Raw genomic sequence first — 21,300 nt, 5'->3', positions numbered from 1 at the left:
GTTAGCGGTAAAAAAACTTCCGAAAATCAAATATACTTTTTTTTCAAACTTAACTTCTTTTTCTACTGTTTTATAAAGTTTTCGAAAAAAAACTTTGGAACTTCATGCACAATTGATACATCTCCTGTCTTTATCTCGTTTTTTGGGAAACACATTTCGGCAGTCTCCAATTAGGGATTTTGCTGAGTACTTCCTAGTAGCTAGTAGAAGCTGTGAAGTACAAAACTACCTTAAAATGCAAAAATTCAACTCATAAATTTTATTTTTTCACATAAAAATAAACCATGAAAAAGAAAATAATCAGATCTAAAATTAGATCTGCAATAGATTTATCAGATCTGAAATAAACAAGAAAAAAAAACTCAGACCTGAAGTTTGATCTGAAATAACCCTTTCTTAAAGTATCCAAGTATTAATTTAGTATTTCACAGCCAAGTTCAGATCTCAATTAGACATTTACTAGGTAGGGGAAATTTGCTCTGATTTGGCATAAGTTAGCAATTAAAATATTCAGGGGCGGATCTAGGATTTTCTCGAAAGGGAGGGGGTGGCGGATTTTGAAAAAATTTTGAAAACTTTGACGACCTTTTTTTTGAGCTCTCCCAAAATACTATAAAGACCCTGGTTTGGCCAAATTTTCTGCGCCGCAGGCAAAACTTTTAAAAAACAGGCTAAAAAAGCGTTTTTAAGCATTTTTTGAAAATTGTTGACCAAAAATCGCGTTTTTTTTTCGGCGCGCACTCCCCCCTCAAAATTAGTATACATTGGCGCCTTTAGAAAGTCGCCTTTAGAAAGTTTTCAGGGTCCGTCACCAAAAATGAATACTTCAAAGTAGTACAAAGGGGGACCCTTTGGGTCGGCAGGGGGTCGAATCCCTGACAAGGACTCAATCGGTGTCTTTCTTCAATCGGTGAATTTAAGAATTTCTTGTCAGAACTAAAGAATTTTTTGGGTACGGGGTCTCAAATGCTCATGCATTGTGCGGCTAAAATGAGAAGCTTTCGTAACGGAATTTGTTGATTTTGATAATTATTTTTTTCACGCAACTGTTGATTTCGTTGACGCAAGTCATGTCCCCATTTTTCTGAACAGTTTAACAAGATCTAAAAGACTCAAGATCTAAAAGCGAATGATTTGTAGTGGAAAAGTTCTTTGCAAAATAGGGTCGTTGTCGTTTTCATATTTTAGGAAAAACAGACAAAAAAATGGCCAATCTCATGAAGAAACTCTCCCATATCTTTTTAGAGACATTGGACATCATCCGCAATGATAAACATAACTTTTTAAATTATTAACCGTCCCCTGAATGCATAGGAAAAGAAATATTATTTTTTGCTTGAGAGTTTCGTTGAAGTTGTTGATTTCACTTGAAAACAAAAACACCAGGATTCACATGGTTAATCTTCCGTCCTTTTTCAAGTTTGTGGATATTGTGAAAACGCTTTTATTCATATCAAAAAAACTCAAAATTGATATCTCGGCTATGAGTTTTGCAGATAAGCCATCTGCTCTGAGTTCACTTACCCGACGTGGCTGCGCCCCCACTCCAGCTGTGAGCAGTGCCATCTGCCCCCCTGTAATGACCCCCTCCTAATCCCCCCATTTGGACTGGCAGCTGGTGTCTCTCATAGGGCAGGGAGTCAGTCAGCACACAACAGCCAGTCTGTGGCCATCTGAACAACAAATTAAAAAAGATTACAAGCCAAACAGAATGCTCCCATTACGCTAATGAGAGCAAATACTTTTTCGAAAAAAAACGTGGATATTGTGAAAACGCTTTCATTCATATCAAAAAAAGCTCAAAATTGATATCTCGGCTATCGTCGATGGACTTGTATAGTTTAATTAAATTACCAAAAAATTACTCTCAAAAATCACATTTAATTGAAACTCACGAGCTTCAAAATTGGCTAATGTTATTCCTGGTGTTACCTTGTGTTTTTGGAGTGGGCTTTCATGAAGCAGAACAGACTAAGGGGTTTGAAAGTATCCGTCGGCACCAGCACAATATTAGACTCCGCGCCCCTTTCACCCTCTGCACTCCCACTACGCTCTTGTTTCACGCTCCGCGAAGGAGATGAGCGGGAATGGTCGCCGGGCTGAGATGGAGAGGAGGGGGTATGTCTGTGCTTTTGGGATTGTGTCCCCCCTCCCCCATCAGAAGAGAAAGCAGACAGAGCCATTAGACTGATCTTGTGCAGCTGTTTTTCCACGTTCATCTGAGAACAAAAAAACTATTCTAAAAACTGTTCCAAGCGGTAAAAAAGAGCTTCACTCATTAGAATTACGTGTGGCGACAATTCGTAACAGGCGATATTTCGTATTAGGTGACCATTCGTAACAGTGGATTAAGCGAGGAATACTAATTCACATGCAGTGATTCACACGCAGGGAAACACTGATTCCTCTCGTGTTCACAACCTACCGGATGTAAGCGCAGCGGAGCAATCGTATCCTACTTACCAGTACTTTGTTACGAATTGTCGCCCTACATTCTTAGAATTACTATCTGTATTGTAAAGAAAACATGCAAACGGAAAATCCTAGTCAAGTCATACTGGTAGCTCCTCTGCGATATGAAAGGCACTACAATCCCGGAAGCTTCTTTTTGACTTCTGAATTTCGCTTAAAATTTCATCTACTGAATTCCTATTTTCGAGGGTAATTATTCATTTTCGACTTTCTAACAAAACAAGACTGCTCGTATCAGGGCAAATCCCTGAATGTTCTGACTGATCATTATTAATCTCGAAGAGTTTTTGGTATATGAAATATTCAAAAACTAAGAATTTTAGGCTGATAACATCAAAGTGTTAAGATTTGAGTCATTCATAGAATTACTGGGACCAATTAGCTTGCCTCAATTAAATTTGGACCAATTAGAAGTGCGTATTAATTACCACGCATAAATAGTTTGCGTATTAAAAGAAAATATCAAAATATTATTTGACCAGCCAAGCCGCACTTTAGTGTAGTGCAAGCATACGCGCTTAGATATCCAAAGATTTCCGGTTCGATTCCCAAGAGAAGTGAAATTTACTAAAATCGGTCTGAACAACAAAAACCAACCCGAGCATATATTCTCCGCACTTTCTTCGAAAAAGGGAACAAAAAAGATTATTCTGTGAAAAAATTTATGAATGAAAGCAAGTGCGCCATGAAGATACAATCAATCGTCCTTTATACTTCTCAAAAAATATCCTATGAAAAAAAAGAAATTAATTAACAATTTTGCTTGTATCGGGACAAAGCACCCGATTATTTCACGGGTCACTCTTTATTTTTGCCAAGTTTTTGATCAGAATTTGATGAGTTAAAAAAAGATTTCATCGGTTTTTAATGTCTCTATTCATAGAGATCAGAAATTTTTCAAGAAAATTTAAAGCGGCTGTAAGGCTGAAACAATTTCCAATCTGTTTGAAGTCAGCCGAAAAAATTCATTAGCTTTTTTCCTTGACTTTGCTAGATTGCTTTTTGATAAAATCATTCGAAGATTTTTTTTCATTTTTTTTAAACAGAGGAACACCATGCATCAAATTATATCGGAGCCATTTTGCTTTGTGCAAAAAAAAGTAAAGCAGGAATAGTTTTTGTTCCTTTGCCATTTTTCTTCGGGTTTGATTTACTTTTCATCATTGTTTGCAGGCTAACTTGGGTACTAAGAACTATTATCGGAATACGTTAAATGATATAATCAATCGAACGCCTTTCCGTCCAAGCTCGAACATTTTGAAAAAGTTCTGAAGGTTTTTTCATTATCTTGAAAGTTTTCAAAATTTTGATTTCAAATCTTAGACTAAAAACCTGGTTCACAAGTTTCGCTTAAAACTTTGTATTCTTCTAAGCTGTGTATATTTTTAAAGGGCAGAGTTGTGCGTGTATATTACTGGAACCCAGAGATAAGCCTCTGAATGTGTAAAATAAACATTCACTTATACATTATTATATGTTTTCGATTCCTCGAAACACTTCATTTTCTGTCTTCTGGTTTTTCGCTAAAAACAGTCAAAGAAAAACAGCTTGATAATGGGTTCCTTGAAAATATTTTTTCCCCCGCAGATTCCACTATCAGCCGATTTCGCACTTTGGCCACATTTAATAAAATCTATATTCATGATCTAAGTCGTTCTTAATTTATTACAATTTATTTTAGGTCTCTTTTCAAGTGTAAAAGACAATTAAATGTTCAAAAACTTTAATTTGGCGCTTATATAGTAATGTAATGATTACTAAGAGTACATTACGTCGCCAATCCGTGTTATTTCAATAGTCAGATTTGACTATTAGTGTACATGGATTCCGAATTCAAATGATATAACATAGAAGTGGCGACGTAATGTACACTTACAGCTGTTTTTAATGAATCCGCTCAAACGTAGCGCTTACAAAACCCGTTGAGTACTACGAACTCGTTAAAAAATAAAAGAGACAAATAAACAGACGCAAAAGACCTCAAAGAAGTAATAAGATCACTTGCTTTTTAGCATAGGGAAAAAATTTGCAAATTGTTTTTCGAAATTTCAAATTTTAAAAACCAGTTGAGGTATCAGGGCTTCACCAAAACACAAGGAGTCCTGCTTCACTTGAACTAACTTGAAAACCTAAAAATTCCTTTTATTAGTCCCGGTTTAATCCAAAGAGTAGTCATTTATTTCAATTCGTTTGAGGCAGTATAGAAAACACATTACAGCAAAAGCAATGACTACATCATGATTGCTACAGCTAGAAAAGGTTATTCAGCCTCAATAAAATACTTATTCTCTGGAGACACTAACGCAATTAAGTAACGACAAAAAGTGATCTAATACAAATCAAAAAAACATGTCGACCAGCTGAACAAAATCTGAAAAATAATTGTTCTGGAAAAGTGAAAAAACTTTGAAAATTGGTTATCTGAAAATGTTTCAACTTCATCAGGTGAAAGTTTGTTGACATCAGGCAATTGAGGCATTCCATTGCTTTGTAGTAGGAAAGAGAGGAAGTAGATATTTCCATAACTTTTGTCCTACAACGATAAAAAGGAACCATACCAATTGAACTAAATAGCGTAATTTTAATTTCCCGACTGCTGATGTTACTGACATTCAATAACTGATTCTATGATTGATGTTTTTTTGCTGAAGCAGTCCTAGTTCCTTTGAACCGGAATTTTAGTACGAAAAGTAGGAAATTATCAGTCACTTATGTTTTCACTACAGAGATGATTTCAAAAGCAACTCTTTAAAAATTTAATTGAATTGTCTTGTTTTTCCGGTTGACGATCCCATTTTTCCCAAGTTGAACGCAATCTTATCTAAACTGTTTTTAAAAATAATGAAATCTTTTCGCCTTCAATTTAAATTCAGCTTCTTCATTATTCTGCTTTTTATCATGACAACATCTTAAGAAAAACTCTCACACGATTTTTTTTTGCCGTTCGGCGACATTTTCAAATTATGTATAATTTTTTTTTGATGTGTTTGACTTTTTTCATATTATTTTCAAATTCTAGGCTCCATTTGCCCTCAAATACCACACTTTTAGGATTATTGCCCTTTTTGCATGCGTTTGCATGATTCAAGGAGGTTGCTCCAAAGATAACATATATTCGCATAATATTATGCATCGAGATCGACCCATTTTCATTCACTGCTATGCTGCCTTCAAAGTCTGATCATTTCTTGAGTTTAGGATTAAAATTAAGACAGATTGAAGTAAGAAACTGGTTTGACCTTTCGTTTTATCAGAATTTGAACCATCTCATTATTCAACAGTCTTCGACGCACTTCAGATTAGAAAATATGACATAGAATTGAGATAATGAATTGTTCGAGGGCTTTCTTTCATAACAATCAAGACTCACTTATTCGGTGTCATTGTTATTTCCAAAAGTAAGAACTTGTGCCTGTTCGATGGTTTCCGGGTCATGTATTGCAATTTTCAGACAAAAGACTTCAAATTTTATCACTCTAAAGCCTTTTCAGTTATAAGTGTCTGGTTATAACTATAACTCTACATTATACGCATTAAATTATGGGTCAAATTGACGCGAGTACATTTCCAACTGTCGTTAAGGTTAATGGCATTCTAAAACCCATTTTGGCATAAAAATAGCTTCTGGCTAATTTATTTTTACGTTCCTTATCTAAACTGTCTTCCCTTTCCTCCGACCAGTCATTGTTAAATCAGCTCGCCCACTTTTTGTCACAACTTTTACAAGTTCACTATCAGCATTCGAAGTCGACGAAGATTAAACAAAGCGTAATCAACAAATAAAGCGGGGTTCTCTGTTGTCAGATTATTGTAAAAACAACTAAATTTAATCAGAAGCTATTCTAGATTGAATAAGAAAAAAATGAACTAGTTATAAAAACTAACTCACCCTGAGCACCATATTCTTTACGTCGGAGTTCACAGTTAGTCCATACTGGCGGCCATTTAAGAACACTTTGTAGCCAGTCACTTCCATTCTCTGTTCTGTTTTTGCTTCACCGAGGACTGGCAGACAACTCGGCTTTCGGTTCTTGGTTCTCGGCGAGAAATCTTGAGTGTCGGAGCCACCCTGCCACGAGAGCATTACTTCCACTCGGCCTGTGAGTCGTGCCACTTTCGCCACAGTTTCCGACAACTGCGAGTCCACTTCGGCTAGTGTAGAGCCGAGACGAATCAACTCGACTTCTTCCGACTTGGAGGTGAGAAATTTTCCATTTAAGGCCATTTTTTGCACGAAGTGAATCATTCGGAGAAACTTGTCTCGTTTGTTGAAAAGAGCACAAGCTTGCTCGTCTAATTGTCGTCGTTCGTCTGCATTGCGAATAGCTACACTAATCAGGGGAGCGTCGGGCAGCAGGGAGGGTTTGGTCTCTATCGGCTCGCTTTCAAGGGGCTCATCGATACCAAGTGCCTAGAATGTATCAAAGTTTATATTTAGCGGCAGGTTTTCATTTGTTCTTAAACTTGAAAAATTGGTAACTTCAATTTTTTTTTTGAAAATTTCGTTAATGATTATGAAAATTTCGTAGAAGCGTTTTTGTCTTTTGTCTTTGTTTTGAGCAAACGAGCGTCTGAGTTTAGTCTTTTTTTCCACCCCCCTTTCTCTCTCAGGTCTTTATGAAAACAAAATCTGTTTAGAATAACCTAAGATTAGTCGGTTTGTAATATATTTGGATATTGCGAAGCACGCGTAAAATTACTAGCAAAACTTGGCAATGCGGAAAAGCCTGATTAATTGTTGATGATGTCATGCATATTTGTGACCTTACATGATCACCCGTATGACTCACGCGTAGCTGTAAAGTGACTCTATGTGTGGTGTCACTGGCCAATCCAGTGAACTCCGCTTCACACGCCTCCGCCTCCAGCGTCAACTGCCCGACCGCAACATAGTCCCCCCAACTCGCCTCACCGACGGCACTCTCAACCCCCGTTACACACTCACACAAAGCCTGAACACACATTTTTTGAAATTTTTTAAAACAAATGAGACACTAACCGGGGTTCTCAAAAACTGAGCCGAAAAACTTCGATGCTTGTACTTTCGTTCGTGGATGAATAGTGCCGACAGCTTATCATTTCTGGTTCAAAATTTTTTTTAAGGTCGACCAATTCTCCGAGCTCTTTTTTAAAAGATTTAAGTTCAAGAACAACCACAAAATGTTTTGTAACGAAACTAATTTAAGCATAATTTTTTGTTACCAATCTTTTAAAAACAAAAAGAAACTTAAAGGTGTTTTTGACACAACTTTTGTCACTCAAACATTTTTTGACACCGTTGGATCGTCTCTTTATGAGATTGGTTTTCATGAGCTTTTAGGCTCTTCAAATTAAAAAAAAAAAGAATTGAATGATGTAAAATTCATTTTAGTTCCAGTCAGTAGCAGATTTAGAAGGGGTAAAGGGACGTCCTCCCCTTCAATGATTCGATCCCCTGCCGACCTTAAGGGTCCTTTTGTACTATTTTGAGATGTCTATTTTTGGCTGACGGGCCCTAAAATTTTTTATAAGGCGCTTTGGGCGCCTATGTATACTAATTTTGAAGGAGGAACGCGCGCCAAAAAAACGCTATTGAGTTATGACCGATGGGTATAACTCATAGAGTAATTTCGGATAGGGTACACCGTCTGCTCGTCACGCTATCTTATTTTCGGCCGGATAGATTCGTGCAACTTCTTAGTCTAATACCGATCCTAATCTTACTCTTATACTATCTAGTCTCAGGTTGTTTAACTAGTCTCTGCTAGGCTCAATAGATCTAGGGTATACTGGTTTATTGCGGCTGCTGAAGTGCTCGGGAGAGTCCAACTAATTTCTAAGTTAAATTCAAATCTCTCTGGTGCTGAAATTACAAGTAACTTCAGCACTTACAAATAAGTGGGTTGTTAGTTAGATGGATCGTGATTGGTTAATATTAAATACTTTACATTGGTAAAACATTTAATTTATCCAATCATAAAATATAGTTTAGATCAGGTTCCACCCATCCGGGTTTTACAGAGTTTTTTAGAACAGTTCTTCTGTAATTCAAGGATGGATGATGGACGTTGGTATTTGGTGAACATCATAATTTTCTTCCGCTTCTTCTTTGTTAAAGAAGTTTCAGGAAGCTGGAGTTAGGGACATAAGACGTTGTGTTCTTCTTGTGACAACGACTGAGTCTCTGCAACAAAATCAATTCTGATTTCAGAATGGTTGGCTATGTCAGGTTTTTCTGTTCTTCGGGGAGAACTTCTTTTGTGTCTGATCTAGCTTGGGAATGGCGTGGAGATTGTGCGTGGAGGGGATGCCTGGTTACTCGGATCTGTACGTACACTTGGGTCATCGAGGTGGTCATTGGTCTAGTTCAATGAAGTCCTTTTCTGCGAGGTCAAGTCGTACTCTAAATCCTTTGAGTTGTGATTGTGAGCGGCATATTGATTGTAGTTGGTCATTCTCTCTCGAGTGTGGTGGGGTCGTTTTGTCTTTTGATGTTCGTCCTTGGTGTTGTATTCTGATCTATGTATTGCATCATGTGATTTTACATTTTATAAAACTTTTATTAGTTTAATATTTTTTAATAATGATTTTAGTTAGTTGTTTTCACAGAAGCTTTTTGTTTTAGTTCGGTTATTTTGAAGAGTTACTCACACTTGAGTAGCTCTTATTAAAAATAGAGGTGTGGTCACAAAGCGTGGATGTAGCGCGGTGGGTTAGGCCGGCTATAGAGCATGCTCAGGACGTCCTTCCTGGTGGGTTAGGCCAGGAGTGGGAGTATGATTTCATGCGGTTTTTGTGAGGGGTCCTGTTATGTGACAACGTTTTATGTTGGGTTTGTTGTGGTTTTTCTTATGTTTTGTTGGTTGTGTCCTTTTTTCAAAAATCAAATTGTTTGTGGTATGGGTTTGTCTTTCGACTTTTTTGTGTTTTATTATTTCTTTCTTAGACTTTATAATAGTCTTCAAAAGAATAAATTATCCAGTTTTAAACTGGGTTAATCCGGTTTGGGTACCGTTGGTTTCCTTTTCTTAGTCATGCTGTTATTCTATGATTTGTGGTATTTAGTAAGCTGCGTTGGTTAGTTTTGTTTAGTATATGATTCCTTTCCAACCGGGTTAAAGGAAAGTTTGAAACATGTTATTATATGTTAGAGTTGTTGAGTGTGAAAACTTGAAACTGAAATTCATTATTTTAAACAATTCTTCGTGGGCGAGCTGTGCGAGTGTGGATAGAATTTCTGTGCGAATGAATGAAAATATCAAAAGGTTAGTACTGCATTTGCATTTTATTAATTTACTGCATAGAATTTAGAAATTTACTGCTAGTTATGGGGGAATTTTAAGTTGCAAATTTTCATTATAATTAGATTTACTGCTTGTGGGGAAAATTTTAGAAATGAATTTACTGCATTGGTATTAAATTTATAAATTTATAAGTGTAAGAGATTAATAGAATTTTTGAAATCTGTTTGATGAAATTTGCGGTTTTTATTTGTCTTTTGTGGTTTTTGTAGGTGATCGTCGGATGAAGGCTAAAAATCTAAAGAAAACATGAATAAAGTATGGTGAGTTTTTAATATTTCAATTAGTTAGTTATATTCATTTAATTCATACTTACCTGTTAGTCGTCGGGGAAAAAACCGTGGGGGAAGATGTCGTGAATTAGTTCTGAAGTTGTTAGTAGTTTAGCTAAGATGCGGATGATATTTTTAGTCTGAAGCAGTGGCCAAAGCAATTGAAGTGCCTTAATAGTGGTTAGTTCTTCAGTACCAACTGCAAACTCATAAGGTGTGTTTTGGATTAGATTATATAATTTGTGATTGAATTTAGTGTTGTGGATGAATTCTAAAATTGGGATTTCTATAGGTTGTAGGAACTCGTGTGGGATAAGGAAGGGTCGGGATTCTTCGGCGTTGAAGGTCTTGGTGATGGGACAGAAGATGTACATTTGGGTTATGGGGTCATAATTACGAAGAATACCATGAAGGTTAGTATCTTTAATGCAATATGTGAAATTTAGGAAAAATGGTGAAGTGTATTTGGAATTTATGAATTGAAAGCGATGGTGTGGTTGTCTAGAGGGTGTGTGTAGGTCAAAGTGATTTTGGATGAAGCGATAATAACTATATGTGTGGGTTTGTTTAGTGCGCAACATAATATCGTGTGAGCAGTGTAAATCTCTTTCGTGTGGTGCAAGGAAATGAAAGGTTAGTGAAAATATTTGGAAGCGTTCTTTAAAACTTTCGTATGCTTGTGTGTCTGTTAGTGCTTCTGAAATAATGTGATCAAACTTTCGATCGAAGATATTTAGTGTAAATACATATGGTGTTTTAATGAAAAATTTCTCGGTGATTTGTGGATTAGCGAAGCGATCGTCGTCTAAGAATTGATCTTGGTTAGCTCTGATGATGTTGTGATCATAGTATTCGAGTGTATATTCGTTAGCTCTAGGTGCAGTGTGTGTTTTTAGTGATTTTTTATATCCAACGTAAGTAAATTGTCTAGCGGTTAGTGGTGTAGTGAGTCGATATAGCATGTCCGTATTTCGCTCTATATCGATGTGAGTGTTAGATAAAGGTAAGCAAAGAGGGTTAGTAAAATGATAATATGAGGTCCAAGAGAGAGTGGGCATTAAAACGTATTCATCTACAAAGTTGCGTGTTTCGTTAGTGTCGTGGGGGGTGTTTAAGGTGTATTGTGGGAATGAGGGTAAGGTGATGGCTAAAAATTCTTTTGTGTTAGTATGCTTGGGGTGGTTGATGTATTCACGGGCTGTTCCTGGTTTTGCTGGGAAAGGATGGTTGGGGAACTTTCTTTTAAAAGTGCGGTAAGCTCCATTAGTGTTGAGTGAAGATTCAGTTGATGTGGATGATGGTGCTAATGATTCAGTATAATTTGAAGAGGGTGTAGGGGTGGGGGGGTTGGATGAATTTATTGTGGAGGAAATTTGGTTTATGGTTGGGGTATTAAGGTGGTAGGGTTGTTGTTGAAGGGTAATAAAATTATCTAGCTCTGGGGAGATTCGGGGGGTGTCTGGAGAATGAGATGATTGGTCAGAATGGTATGAGGAGTAGGTTGGGGTAACTTGGGAAGCATAAGAGGGTGTGGGAGTGATGGGGTCAGGGTTATTGGATAATATGGGTTGAAAAGGGGGTTGAGAAAAATTAGAAGAGTTATGAAAATTATTGGATGGGGGTGGTTCTGAGTCGGCAAATTCATCGGGGGTTTCAATATTCGGGTTATTGAGTTGTGAGATGGAATATAAAACTGAGATGTGTGAATTAGTGTCGGAATTCATGCCTGATGTTACATTACTAGATGGAAAGTCGGGTGGCGGAAAAGCAAAAAGTGGTATTATTGGGATTGGAGAGGTAAGATTGGTTGGGTGGGAATTTGATCGGTGTAGTGATCCAAGTTGGCGGCTCATCGTGGGCTAAAAAAATGATTATTCTGAGACTGAAAAGCGGTGGTATGGGGTTGTTCAATAATTTGTTCATAAGTATTATCATCTTGTGACTGGTGTGTCATTATATGTTGGATGGGACTTTGTGATGTGGTGAGTCGAAAATTTGGATTATGTGTGATGGCTAAATTTCGAAAATTTCGTGGGACTAGGGATAGTGGATGGTTATTTGGTAGGGGTGGTAATTGTGGTGCCGTTGGCGTTATGTCTACATTGTTATGTTCTTCGTCGTATGTATTTTGTCGTGTTGCATTTTTTGTGTTATATTCTTTTATTTGTGCGTCTAAAAGAATTTTGTTTATAGATGTAGAAAAGATTCCAAAAAATCCTGCAAAGAGTATGCGTGCTACACTTGCTTGTCGATTGACTTGTGTGTGTATAGCACATGTGTTGTAGATTCCTTTTAAAAGTGAGAAAAGAAATCCAATAAAGTTAAACATTGCGTATAAAATAGTCAATTTTTCTAAGATGTAGTAGGGCCATCCTAGAAAATCGAGGATCTCATTTTTGAGTGTAACAAAGCTAAAAATGTTAATTGGTGATATATCTTGGGGACGGTATTTTTCACCGTTTAGATATATATAATCTTTAATGTCTTTAAAATATCCGCTATAGTCTTGCGTGTAGATATCGGCAAATCCTGCGGTTTCTGCAAGTTTGCGTAAATTTTGGTCTATTGATTGTCTTTGTATAGTGTCCATTTGTGTTAATAATTCTTGGAATTGTTGTGTTCTAATGTGATGTTGAATATCTGATTTTGAATAGATTCCTATTGATTGTAAGTCTATATTTGGGTTTCGAGCAATAGCGCGAATGCTTTCTGGCGAAAATGTTTTGAGTGATTGCATTAATGTGGGATATGGAGTGAGAAGATAATATTTATTTTCATCAGGGTTTAGTTGTACTACATTGTGGCTATTTTCTGATCCACATGGGACTGCGGTATCCCAGAAATAGGTTCTTCGTGAAAGTGTATCCACGAAATGTACTTTATTCTTATAAAAGATAGGGATTCTTTTATAACATCGTTTATCTTCAAAAACGTATAGTGGTGATACTTTTTTAGTACAAGTATAAAACCATAAGATGTTTCCTTCATAGTCTAAAAAATTTGATCTATTTCCAGATAATAAGTATCCTGCATAGGGTATTTTTAATACTGCTAGTGCAAGTGATTGTAATATTTGTGTTCGTTCCAATTCGCATAGGTGGTGTAGTGTTTCTAATTCGGAGAGTGACATTTCTTGAAAAATTCGGCTAATTGTATAATCTAGTTTCATATCTAAATGAATATCATAGTGGATATTACCGAAATATGTAGTATTCATTAGTGATAATTCTTGTAAGCGTGTGCTTCTGGTGTCATGGGGTTTTAGATGTCCACCAGGTTGTCCGTTGCTTTTTTCAAAATTAACTGGTATATAGGATGTTCCTTCGTTTAGAGGATGACCTGTGGCATATGGGTCGATTTTTACTTTTCCAGTGGTCATGTCGAATCCTTTTTCATATTCAACTAATATTTCAGAATATTGTGTTCTGTGAAGTGGATTCCTGTATTTACATGCAAGTTCTGTTTCTTGATATATCTGAAAACGTGTCAATTTATTTTCTATATTGTCTATGTTTCTAAAATTAGAACTTAGTTTTCGTGATGGATGGACTTGTTCATATGGAATTGATTGTATAAAATATTTTTCGTGAAATTTTATCATACGAGCGTGTATTTTTGCTACTTGAAATGTTGTACATGTATCTTCGGGGAACCAAACAATTGTTGCTTGTGTTCTCGTTGTAGGGTCGCAATAACCTTGATCATTTTTACAAGGTAATCGGATTCCTTGATAGATCATTGTATTATCTGATAAATCTCGTGTTAGTTGTATTTTTTCGAGTTGTATTTTCCAATCGAAAAACATTATTTCTTGGTATCCTTTATTTTTTGTGTCTGCTTTGCAGTTTGATGGGTTATTTATACCAATGTGTGGTATCCAATGTTTATCGTGTAGGTCATAGGTTAATCGTCCGTGTGCGCCGTTATACGGGTATTTTTCGTCTAGTTTTATATGTCCTTGGTGTCTTTCAAGTTGTGATTGATGTACAGAGTCTGAAAAAACTTGAAAGTTAACTAACTTTCTTTGGGAGTTTTTATTTTGTGTGATGTTTAGTCTAAGTAATTCATTTTTACAATCGTCGGGATTGAGATGTAAAAGACGTTCTATATTACTTTGATAGAATGATTCATGGTCAAGTCGGTTTTTGTTTCCGTTCGAGACTTGTGAACAATGTACTTTCTTTTCGGAAAATGTTGCTGTGAATTTATAACCTGTAACTGTTGTTGCTCGGGCTTTTGAATAGAGTGTTGCTATTACATCTGTGGTTTCTATAGCTTGTGGTTCTGTTTCACATTGTGATACTTGATTTATTGCATATTTATGTAGTGTTTTTTGTTCATTTTCTTCACAATCGTAATGTGTTACTAATAAATCTTGTGGTCCTGTACGAGGAGAAGGGTTTATGTTTTGATTTGAGATTACTAGAAAAAGGAGTTGGAGAAAAATTAATAATTTTAGAATATACATGTGTATGATAATCCTGAGTATGGATTATAAAATGTAATGTAGCCAATTGTGTTTTTGGTATATCTGTCGTATTTGTATATTACTTCAGTAGTTATAAACGGTGGTGGTAGTGATTGAGCTGTTATGTTAGGTGGATTTAATGGGTAGGGATGTTGGGTAATATTATTTAACTTAACTGTGATTTCAAACTTTAATTGTAAACTGTTTTGTTGGAGTATTTGAATATTGTGATCACGGATATCGTTGTGAATATCTTGGCGATATTGTAATCTATTAAGTGCCCAGTTATGAAGGCGGTTACTTTCTTGATGTTGTCCAAATAATGGTGGAGGTGCTGTAAATGTATTCCAATCTAGTCTTAAAGGAATATTTATTGATGATTGTTCTCGATATCTGGCGTCGAGATTATTTGGAAAATTTAAGTTAAAGGGTGGTGGTGAAAATTGGCTTATTGATGGTGTTGATGGTAGTGATAATGTTTCTGGTAGTGATGAGGATGTTGTTGTATCCGTAGAAATATCTATGGGGTCATTGACTAAATTTGGTTTACCTTGTGTAAATGAATGTGTAGTCCAATATGGAAATCGTGATGTTTGGTTTGGGGGGTTAAAGGGATTTTCACGTATTTGTTCAGATGTTGGTGTTGAACCTAAGTAATCTGATGGTAAGCTTGAGGTGCTACGTTGTGAAAGAAGCGTAGGGGTTTCTGGTAATATACCAATGGGGTTTTCTGGAGTGTTTTGTGATGGGGATTGAGGTATATCAAAATGAACTCGGGGAGTTTGAAGATTTCTGTTTCGTCGAGGATGTATAATTTGTCTATTTATTTCGACTGTATTTTGGTTTTGACTAGGATTTCTTATTCTATTTAGTTCTTGTGGTAGTGTTGGGTATAGGTTATATGTTGGTTCGCTTAAAGGTGCTTGTCGTTGAACTGGTTCTAGTGGTTCTGATAAACGAGCATGTCGTTCTTCAAAAGTGTATGGATTGTCTTGAAAAGAAATTCGTGTAGATGTTTGAGGATTTTGAGTAGTTGAAGGTGGTGTTGGGTTATCTTGGGATGATGTCGGTGAAGACTGATTTTGTGACTGTTGGGTAGCAATTTTTGATAGTTTTTTGAATTATTACTTTAGTGAGAAATTTTGTGTTTATTATAATATTCTTCCAAAAAAAGAATTAGAAGGATTGTTGCTAGGGCAAATGTGAGGATTGCTTTCTTTATACATTTACATATTGTCAAAATGAGGGATGATAAAAATGTTATGAAAATTACAAACAATAAAAAAATATCGGTTCTACTGAAAATTGTTCGTATCATTTAGACAAGTTATATGAATCGTACCTGTGGATGTAATCAAGGGTTTTGGAAAGTTGGAGGAATAGTTCGAGTATAGTGTAGAAAATTTAAAAAATGTTACAAAAAATGATTAGGATTATTAGAAAAGATTCAAGTATATCAAAAAGAAATATTATAAAGGTTTCAAGTATTGTAAAAAAATGTTTAAGATTTATGAGTATTTGAGTAACTGATTGAGAGAAGAGCATTTAAGAAATGATCTCTTGGTCGAATATTTTTTGCTGTTTGAGGCGATTTTCTAGTGTGGTCGGATTATTTATTAGTTTTTTGACAAGTGGGTTGAGTTTTGTAAAAAATTGTTGGGGGCAATTTTCATGGTGACTGGGAGGTCGTCTTTTTCTTTATTTTTGTTTGTCAAATGATCCGGGGTATGGTGAGATTTTTATACTTTAGGCTAATTAAAATGTTCATTTTGTTACTTTAGGCTAAGTTAACAAATTTGCTTTGGGGGTATTCGTGGTCTGAGTTGGGGAAATATTGTTGATCTTTGGGTTATTAGATAAGGGAGGGGTACGGTATTATGGTGATATTTATTTTAGTTGTCAAGTTGGAGTGGTTTGCTTATTTTTGACCTGGAGGTCGTAAAGTTATAGTTATAGATGTGCCTGGAGTTCTATATGATTCGTCTAATTGGTCTTAGTTTGAGTTAGAGAAAGTGACGGATTGGATGAATCCTATTGGTCTATTTTGAACTAGAATTATTACGTACTTGTCAGCATGTTATTTTGAAAAATGTAAATGAAAAATGTTTCAAAGGTTTCAAGATAGTGAAGTATAATGTTAAAATTACTTTTGAAATTCCACTTTTTTTAAAATTTTAGATTGGGGGATGAATATTTTATAGTTTTTACGTGGTTGATTTCGGAGTCTTGTTGTTTTTCGATTTTCCGATTTGTCGATTTGTTCTTGGGGTATTATTTGTTCGGTCATTTTTCTATTTTTTCTTTGTTTTGGTGATTCTTTATGGTTTTGTGTATTGATTTTGGTGGCGATTGGTTTTGTGTTTTGATTTTCGGTGGGGTTATCATTTTGTTCTGTGTTTTTCAGATGTGGTTCATTTTGAATGATTTTTAGTCCTGTGAAAGAATATAATTGAGTTAATTCGCGGAGTGCGTATTCTTTTGGGTAATAAGGTAATAGGTTGTTTCGATGTTGAACGATTTCTTTTTTGTTTGAGTCGGTAATTTTATATGTGACATCAGTGGGTTTTGCAATTATTTGGTATGGTCCTTTTCGAAGGGGTTGTAATTTTTTAGAAATTCCTTTTTGAGTATTAAAATTAGGTATTAAAACAAATGTTCCAATTTTTAATTCGGAGGCTGGTGTAAAACGTGAATTGATTTGTTCATTAATGTTTTGTCTTTGTAATAACTTTTTTGTTATTTTTTGATAAATTTCATTGTGTTTTTTATCTCTATTTAGAATCCATTCGGTGTGTGTACCGGAGGCTAGTTTAAGAATTTGTGGATGATGAAAATGATCTTCATCGTGTGTATGTAAAGGTAGGTTATAACAAATTGAATCTTTATTTGGTTGACAATAACCTTGTGCGTTTTTATGAGAATTTGCTGTAAACATTATTGGTTTGCGTGGTTTTTGGTTAAAAACCATTTCATATGGTGACATTCCTAAAGTTGTCGTTATTTGTGAATTATATGCTAAGGGAAATAATTTTACATCTGCTGACCATTCGGTATATTTTGTATCATTTCCGTTGATGATACATCTAAGATATTCTTGTAATGAACGGTTCATACCTTCGACTAAGCCGTTTGTCCAAGGTGCATGAGATGTACGTGGTTTGTGTTTAATGTTATATAAATGACATAGTGTGATAATTTCATTATTTATGAATTCTGTACCGTTGTCTGTAACTAATATTTCTGGTAGTCCGAATTTTGCTATCCAGTGTTCATAGAGTGTTGTGTAAGCGTAATAAGCGTTACAATGTGGTACTGGGTTAAGTGCTACATAATGTGTAAATGCGTCAACAATTACCATAATGTACGAGTTTCCTTCTGATGAGGGTGAAATTGGTCCTTTAGTATCAAATGAGATACGATGATTAAAGTACAAACTTTGTCCTTTAAAATCTTGTTTTTGTGCTATTTGTTTTTGATTTGGGTAAGGTTTATTTAGTTGACATACTATACAGTCATTGCATAGTACTTTTATCCAAATTGGTGCATTTGGGAAATAAAAGTTTTGTATGAAATTTGAATATGTTTTCTCTGATCCAGAGTGTCCTTTAATATTTTGTGTATGGGAAATATTAAAAGCTATAAGAATCATACTTAAAGGGAGACAGGGAACTGTAGATTCATTTAGGTTATACTCTAAAAGGTCTGTATTTTCGTTAATTGTTGTGTTGTTAAATTTGCGAAAGTATCGGAGGAGTGTTTTGTTTCCTAGAATGGTTGAATCTGCTTTGATAGGTTTAGTTTTATATTTGTGCCATGATTTCAGTTGTCTAATTATCGGGTCAAGATTTTGATATTGTTTCAGTGTTGAAATTGTAATCGTTTCTGTTGGAGGGAGAAAAATGTTTTCAATTTCGAATTTAGATAAGGGTATTGTATCAAGTGGGTCGTGAAGGTCAAAAACTTGATTTATTGTGTATTTTGAATTATTTGTTTGTGGTCCTGATAAATTTATTTTATCAGTTAAATCTTCTTTTTCAATTAGTGGAAAATGGTCTTTCTTAGGCGGGTGTTGTTTTGTTCGTTTTTGTTGGGTGTTATTTTTTATCCATTGAGAATATGGGATTGGTTTGAAAGTTGATGTTCCAAGTAGATCAACTTCATAATGATTATTTTGACAATCTAAATAAAGTGGGAAATGTTGTAAATTATTTATTTGTGATTGTTCAATATCAGTTTTTACTGCATATTTGCATTCCAATCGGGGTGATGTTTCGTTTTCTGCAAGGTAGAATTTTATGTTTTTGGGTATTTCAACTGTTGTTTTTCGTGTAAGTAATTCAGGTGGTGTATTTCGACTTAAGGTGTCTGGTAATGCAAGATTTTTTCCTGCAGTCCAAACTATATGTAAGTTTGGAAACTTCATTAGAATTAGTTGAAATCTGTAAACTCGGTGGTTTGGGTTAGATTTTTGTGTAAAGAGAAAGATGATTGGTTTATGGTCTGTGAATAGAACTGTTGGATGTTTTGATCCAAGTATCAGAAATTCATATTCTGTCAGTGTATATATTATGGCTGTACATTCTCTCATTAGAGTTGAGAGTCGTAGCTCTGCTTGAGTGAATAATCGAGAATTTGCTGATATGAGGTTCATTTTATTTGTACCATTATGTGATTGTAATAGTGCTGCACCGATGCCAAAGTTCGAAGCATCGCACATTGCATAAAATGGTTGATTTGAATCTGGAATTGTGTTTGAAATTTGTTCAGTTAAAAGTTTCTTTACTTCTTCAAATCGTGTTTGATGTTCTGTGTTCCATTCAAAATTATTTTGTTGTCTAAGGATGTTATAAAATGGTCGTAGATATAATTGCATTTTATAAACATATTTACTTAAAAAGTTTAACATTCCAAGAAATTCTTGGATTTTCTTTTTATTTGTTGGTGGTTGAAGTTTTTGAATAGCGTCAATGCGTGATTTCAATGGAGTTATTGTTTTTCTTTCTATATTATGTCCTAAGAATTTAACTCTTGTCAAAAAGAAGTGTGATTTATCGGGGGCGGCCTTCAGATTTTCGTTCTGAAGTATTTGGTGATATTTTTCTAAAACATTGAACATCTCGTCTTTTGTTTGTGATTGCATAAAAACATCGTCTAAATAGGTGATTGCGTTTTTCTTGAGTATTAGTGGTCTAAAAATTTTGCTCATAAAAGCTGAAAATGCTGCTGGTCCTATGGATATTCCATAGAATAAGTGGTTGAATTCATATTGTTGGTTTCCGATAACAAATTGTGTTAAACGTCGTGATTGTTCATCTAGTGGCATTTGATTGTATGCACTATTCATATCGGCGGTTGTAAAGTATTTGCCGTTTATTTTTGTTAAAATAACTTGTATTGGTTCAATGGGCCAATTACATTTTGATTCATCTATAAGTGAATTGAGGTATCTAGCATCGAGAACGATTTTTAATGATTCTCCTTTTGCTAGAATGATAACGGGGTTGATAAATGTGTTGCCTTTTGGTTGTTCTTCTTTGTTTACTGGTGATATAATGTTGTATTGTTCTAAAATGTCGAGTAATCTGTTTACTTTATCATGTAAGTGAATTGGTACTTTACTTGCTCTCTGTTTTTTGAAAACTGCGTCTGGTTTTAACGGGAGATGTAGTGATGAACTGATTTTTCCAACATCGAATTTTGATGTTGCATAGACTGATGAATATTTAATTAGCTGTTTGGCTAATTTTTCGAATTCGTCTTGTGTTATTTGTGAATGTTGGAAATTAAACATTGTTAAAAATTTTTGTTGGTCCTCTGTGTAGTTACTTATGTTGAATGTAGGTTTGAAATATGGAGTTTTTGTGAAATAATCCGAATTTCTGTTTTCGTTACTTATTATATTATTTATAGATAATTCTTCATTAAGAATTGTAGATTGGCAAATATCTAGTAATTGGAGTATATTATTTACGCGATAGGCTTTTTCGTGTATTGGTGATATTGTAGCGTTGGTTTCACAATATCCTAAAAGTCCTAAAGGTAATGTTACTTGGTAAGGTGTGTTGTTATAGACATGTAAGGAAATGATATCTGAATTCGAATTTTTCAAATATTTTATGGATGAGATTGTGATTTTGAAAAATTTGTGAATAGGTTTGAATTCAAATTCTGACATATAAAATTTTTGTTTGTTTTGTTCTTTATCATATTGGTGAACTTGTTTGATTGAAAAATTATAGATATTTCCTGATAGTGGTTTCAAGTGTTTTCTTTGTTGGTTAAATATCGGGTAGAATTTTGAAAAGAATGGTGGTTGTTTATTTAATCTTTGAAAAAATGTTAAGGATGTTTCTTTTGTTTTTGTATATTTATCTTTGATTAATATTTTACTATTTAGTATGTTAATTGTTGGTATATACTTCGAAATAAATGGTATTCCAATGATATTATATTTAATGTCAGTGATATGGAATATTTGTTTAAATGGCTTATTTAAAATTTTGCTTTGTTCCATTGTTCTGGTGGGGAGGAGAAATAATTGGATTTTTCCGTAGTTTATCAATGTTGATCCTTGTGCTGTTGCTAACTTACTGGAGGTTTCAAGAGGTGTTAGCTTTGGGTGTAAAGTTTTTATTTCATTCCATGTGGGGATGTTTATTATGTTTGATTCTGCTCCTGAATCAATTAAAAAATCTATTTCAAGGTCTGGTGGTTGAAATTCTTTATTTCTTGGGCTTTCTAAGAGAAATGGTATTGTCCAAATTTTTTCTTTGGGTTGTTCTTTTTGTATATTTTGATAAATGTGGTT

General features: G+C 34.8%; 2 protein-coding genes across 3 annotated transcripts in view; both read right to left on the bottom strand.

Annotated features, from left to right (window-relative positions):
- LOC134851746 (uncharacterized) overlaps positions 1-7,366 on the bottom strand; it is a 55,876-nt gene extending 48,510 nt beyond the window's left edge. For both annotated transcript variants that reach the window (XM_063867965.1, XM_063867966.1), the window contains exons 1-4: positions 7,263-7,366; positions 6,362-6,883; positions 1,933-2,219; positions 1,525-1,673 (exon numbers count right to left, since the gene is read on the bottom strand). In XM_063867965.1, the coding sequence (XP_063724035.1) occupies positions 1,525-1,673; positions 1,933-2,219; positions 6,362-6,718 (793 nt within the window). In that variant the 5' untranslated portion in view covers positions 6,719-6,883; positions 7,263-7,366. The remainder of the gene's footprint in view (positions 1-1,524; positions 1,674-1,932; positions 2,220-6,361; positions 6,884-7,262) is intronic.
- Positions 7,263-21,300, bottom strand: part of LOC134851743 (uncharacterized) — a gene marked incomplete in the record, with an annotated part of 109,728 nt that continues 95,690 nt past the window's right edge. The window contains 1 exon segment of the mRNA XM_063867961.1: positions 7,263-7,352.

The sequence above is a fragment of the Symsagittifera roscoffensis genome, chromosome 7 (genome assembly GCF_963678635.1).
Source record: "Symsagittifera roscoffensis chromosome 7, txSymRosc1.1, whole genome shotgun sequence".
In the NCBI taxonomy this organism is placed as follows: domain Eukaryota; kingdom Metazoa; phylum Xenacoelomorpha; order Acoela; family Convolutidae; genus Symsagittifera; species Symsagittifera roscoffensis.
Note: the sequence above shows the minus strand (reverse complement) of the source record. Positions and strands in the feature narration are given on the sequence as shown.